Genomic DNA, 4,304 nt, shown 5'->3' on the forward strand with positions numbered 1-4,304 from the left:
CTTCCCTTGTCATCCTTAATCCCTTTTCTGACTAAGGAGATCTATAGATGAGATAATCCATAAATCATATTTAGATGGATACTGACTATAAATAGATTAAGTTCAACGAGCCATAAAGGAAGATTAAAAATATAAATACTAATTAATATTAGCCAATTCCAATATTAGTAAATATAAGATAACTTTGAGAATTAAAGGAGGGATCTTTAAATCCCTCTTGACATTTATTCCCTGAGAAATCCCATGATAAAGAGTCGCAGTCCACTCTTAATCCTTTTTCTCGCGAAGAACGACTTTTTTAATTTGTACTAAACGTGCTTCCGATAGATTAATAAGGAAGAGTCCTCTTCTACACGACGAATTATTGGAGCCTTGGTGTGAGCAAAACTAGAAAGGTGCTTTCTATTGGTGGAAAAACTTTTTCTCAGTGAATTTCTTATCTCCTCCCCGTTTTTATTATTTTTTCTCTCCTTAAGCGGAGGATTTTTCATCCTTCTACGTTCAGTCACTCAAAATGAACTCTAAGGATCGGGTAATTAGTGTTTTAAGTAATTTGAATGAGGACAGCTCCTCTGACTTAGAAGAGTCATGGGCAGGAGAAAATGTACTCCTGGATAATTCACCGAGTTCACGTAATTAACATTATTTCATTTACCTATTAATCAATTCTCATTATTTTTATATTTCCTGGTTGCAGATTTTCATAGCGATTCCGAAGAGGGAGATGAAAACATTCGCGTCACTAAAAAGAGCGGGTCCAGTAAACAATCATTTCGTATTTCCAAAAAGTACGGAACAAACAGTTCAGACCTCAACGGTCCAGATGGACTACCCCTTCACATCCCACGATCAGCACAGAAAAAGGTATTTACCAACCATCGAGAACGATTTCGACAACAGAATGTGGCAGGGGCATTTGCAGAGCTCCGCAAACTTCTTCCCTCTCATCCTCTGGATAAAAAACTCAGCAAAAGTGAAATCCTTAAGCTTTCCATCAAGTACATAAAGATCCTTCAAGGTCTTCTTCAATGGCAGGAAGAAAATGAGCAACATTTGAGCAAGTCACATGACTTCAACAGCTCATCATTGCCTCTAATGGGACATTACTATGTCCATTGTAAATCAGGAATTCACAATGGAATTCATAAAAGAAATAACTAGAAGTGTTTTTTAAAGTCTGTATGTTTTTTGTTTAGTTTGATTGATCTTATTAAGGATTTTTAAGTAAATGTTACATAATTTGGCTCCTTTGGCTTTCAGTGTCATTTCTTCATTGTTTGCAAATGTTTTTAATTCCATATATACATTAGAACCTGAGCTGTAAAAACATTGAACTAATTAACGTTTGACAATATACTTGGCAAATATTTCAATCTTGTTTTATTTGATCGCACTTCCGTGTAAGAAAAATAGAATATATTAGGAATTATATACTCGACGAACGATATGTAACATTAGGGTCAGGCTGATGTTCCAAATTTGTCCAAACCTGCCTAACCTTTATTTGCTAATGTGTATGGACTTAATAAACATATTTATATATATTAATATATATCTTGTGAACAAAGCCTATGAAAAGATTTCAAATATTAAATTTTTTGATTTTTTTTACTATTTTTTTTACTATTCCCAAAAAATAAACTTTTGTGGTAAATAATTTCAAAAATCCATAGCTTCTCTCCCAAAAAAATCCTTAATTTGGGAGAAGGGCTACAGCCCACCCCTTGTTGTAGTTCCTTTAAAAAACACTCCATACGTAGTAGTAAATTGATTGCAATTCATGAAAAACTCTGGGGCATGTGTACCTATACCAGAGCGTATCAAGATTGAGAAGGCGCTGCATTTTATATGAACAATTTAGTCTGTAACTTCCCTTGGATCAATTATAAGACTTCAGGTTTCAAGTAACTCTTCTTAACTCTTCCTCGATGGATCTGGGGTTTTCATGCAGAAGAGTCTGGCTGGTCCTCTTTCGTTGCAAAAAGCTTGCTTGTCACCAAATAGACCGTGGATAGGGAGGAGGGTTTTTTATGAAGTTTATTGGGTGCACGTTCCATGGAAAGGGCATTAAATATCAATGTCCTTTTATTCAAATTAGTCGACATTGTTTCAGTTTCTGGTATAACAAAATGTCAATTTAGATGACAAATAAGCTGATATAATTTGTTTGTTTGAAAATTTAACGGTTGTAAAGTTATGTACAGCCTTTTTAAATGTTCTTAATATTTTTTTTTGTAGATATATATTTTAGATTAAGATACAATGGTTAGAAAAAATGTATTACCAAAAATGGAAGGGGGTTATAAAAATGTTTTATTTACGTCATTGTCTGTGTGCATTATTTTCTTTGTTTTTACTTTTCATATCATTGTACAAGATAAAGTCGTTACCCGTCAAAATTTAAGCATTTCTTGGACAATAGATTCACCCTAATATATGTACATTGTAAATATAAATATTAAATCATGAAAAATAGTTTTAACATGTCAAATGTCCTGTATGTATGTATAACATAATTAAGAAGCAGTTATTAAAATCAGAAAGTATTGACATCACGAGACAACAAGTCCGAAAGTTATTTATGATGCTTTAAAAAAAAAGAAAAAAAAGGACTTTCATGTACCTAAGTCTTGTTCCAAGTCATTACTACATCGTTTGTTATATGCTTATATATTAGCTCTGCTAGCAGAAAATAAAAATAAAACACAATTTTATATTATTTATATAATAATAATGTTGTCATTTTAGCTGAAAAATGCAATGATACAAAAATTATCTTAATTGCTTGGATATAGATGGGGTAATTGCAATTTTTCCTTGGCAAAATACTAAAAAATTACGCACACGTAATCGTTACACATTTCATGATTATTTGTTTATTTAGTCTTTTTGAACTCTAGATGGCGCAGCAAATTTGAAAACATCGTCTTAATAAATATAACATAGTATATTGTTCAGAGATAAAAAATGTAGAGTTTGGATCTGAAGGAAAGTTGACACCGTCGTAGTTGAACAACAAATAAATATATTTTCAATTGTTCCAACTTTGGGCTTCGAAAAAAAAAATCCCTTGCTTATGTTCAACGTAAGCACTATATGTATATTATCTCTACAATACTGTTGAATACTAAATATACAAATAAATTTAGTTTAATTTTCTGGGTGGCTTAATAAATTTATTATAATGAAATTTTGCCAGTTAATAAATATAAAAATTAAATTTATCTCAGATACATTCAAATATTCATCAGATCAACAACAGAAGCTTGAAAGACGAAAAATATCATGCTTATGGAGACAAGAATATGAACACAGAATATCAATGATTAAATAAAATAGTTTTAACAAACAAAATTGGTTATTTTTGTAAACAGTGATGTTGCTAGGATCTTAAAATATACGTTTAAAAAACAAATGTATTATACTTTATCGAAACTTTAAGAAGATTGAGTATTCGAATTAATGATATTTCATGTATCAAATAATGGAAATAATACATTCATTAACAAAAAAAACAATAGATAACTAGTTTGAAAAGGAACCATATGTTTACAGTACTTAATCCGCATATGAAATATTCTATCGTTGCGCTCTCTACGTTTTAACATACCTATTAAGATACGTCTTATATATTGAATATTTTAAATTTACACATGACCTCAATAATGTCTGTAATGTAATTTATTACACGGACGGGTATTGATAAAAATATGACGTCATGATAATCCATACAAATAAATTTTGATTAGAAATAAATTAAAATTATTTTAATTTTGTTTTGTTTACTATACTATGTACGTACTTGTACTTTAGAACGAGGATATCTCTGTGTTTACTTGTCATTGAGGTATAAGACTTTCTAAATTCCTGATAAGTAGTTGTCTACCCATTAAGAAACAGTCGTAGATATATTTATTATTTGTAATACCTATGTAATGCATTAGATTTCGGGATGTAATTGTCGTAAAGTTTTTACTTTAACCTAGATCCACTGGAGTGTTGCAGTCAAATTTATATCTTGTTGTTTTTGCAATGCACTTTTCAAGGAAATTCATAAATGAATAAAAAAAGGTCAACTCTAGTATTTCAACTCCTACTCCTTGACACATATAGGCTGTACAAAGACAATTAGTGAAATTATGGGCCTCATGGTCCATTCTTTTTTTTTTTTCAATACACACAATAGCTTTCAAATTTAAAGGGACTTACCTACAGAGTCCCAGACTAGCATTGCTAATAACTTTGGCAGGCTGTAGATAACTTTGCAACCCTTCAATATACCAAAAAAATAACCAATTATATCA

At 30.8% G+C, this 4,304-nt stretch overlaps 1 protein-coding gene across 1 annotated transcript; it reads left to right on the top strand.

Annotated features, from left to right (window-relative positions):
- Positions 1 to 237: 237 nt before the first annotated feature.
- On the top strand, positions 238 to 2,731 carry LOC121114393 (twist-related protein 2). Its single transcript, XM_040708343.2, has 2 exons — positions 238 to 632; positions 698 to 2,731. The coding sequence occupies exons 1-2, from the start codon at positions 515 to 517 to the stop codon at positions 1,159 to 1,161; spliced, it is 582 nt and encodes a 193-aa protein (XP_040564277.1). The 5' UTR covers positions 238 to 514; the 3' UTR covers positions 1,162 to 2,731.
- The last annotated feature ends 1,573 nt before the right edge of the window (positions 2,732 to 4,304 follow it).

Source organism: Lepeophtheirus salmonis, chromosome 3, assembly GCF_016086655.4.
Source record: "Lepeophtheirus salmonis chromosome 3, UVic_Lsal_1.4, whole genome shotgun sequence".
NCBI lineage: Eukaryota > Metazoa > Arthropoda > Copepoda > Siphonostomatoida > Caligidae > Lepeophtheirus > Lepeophtheirus salmonis.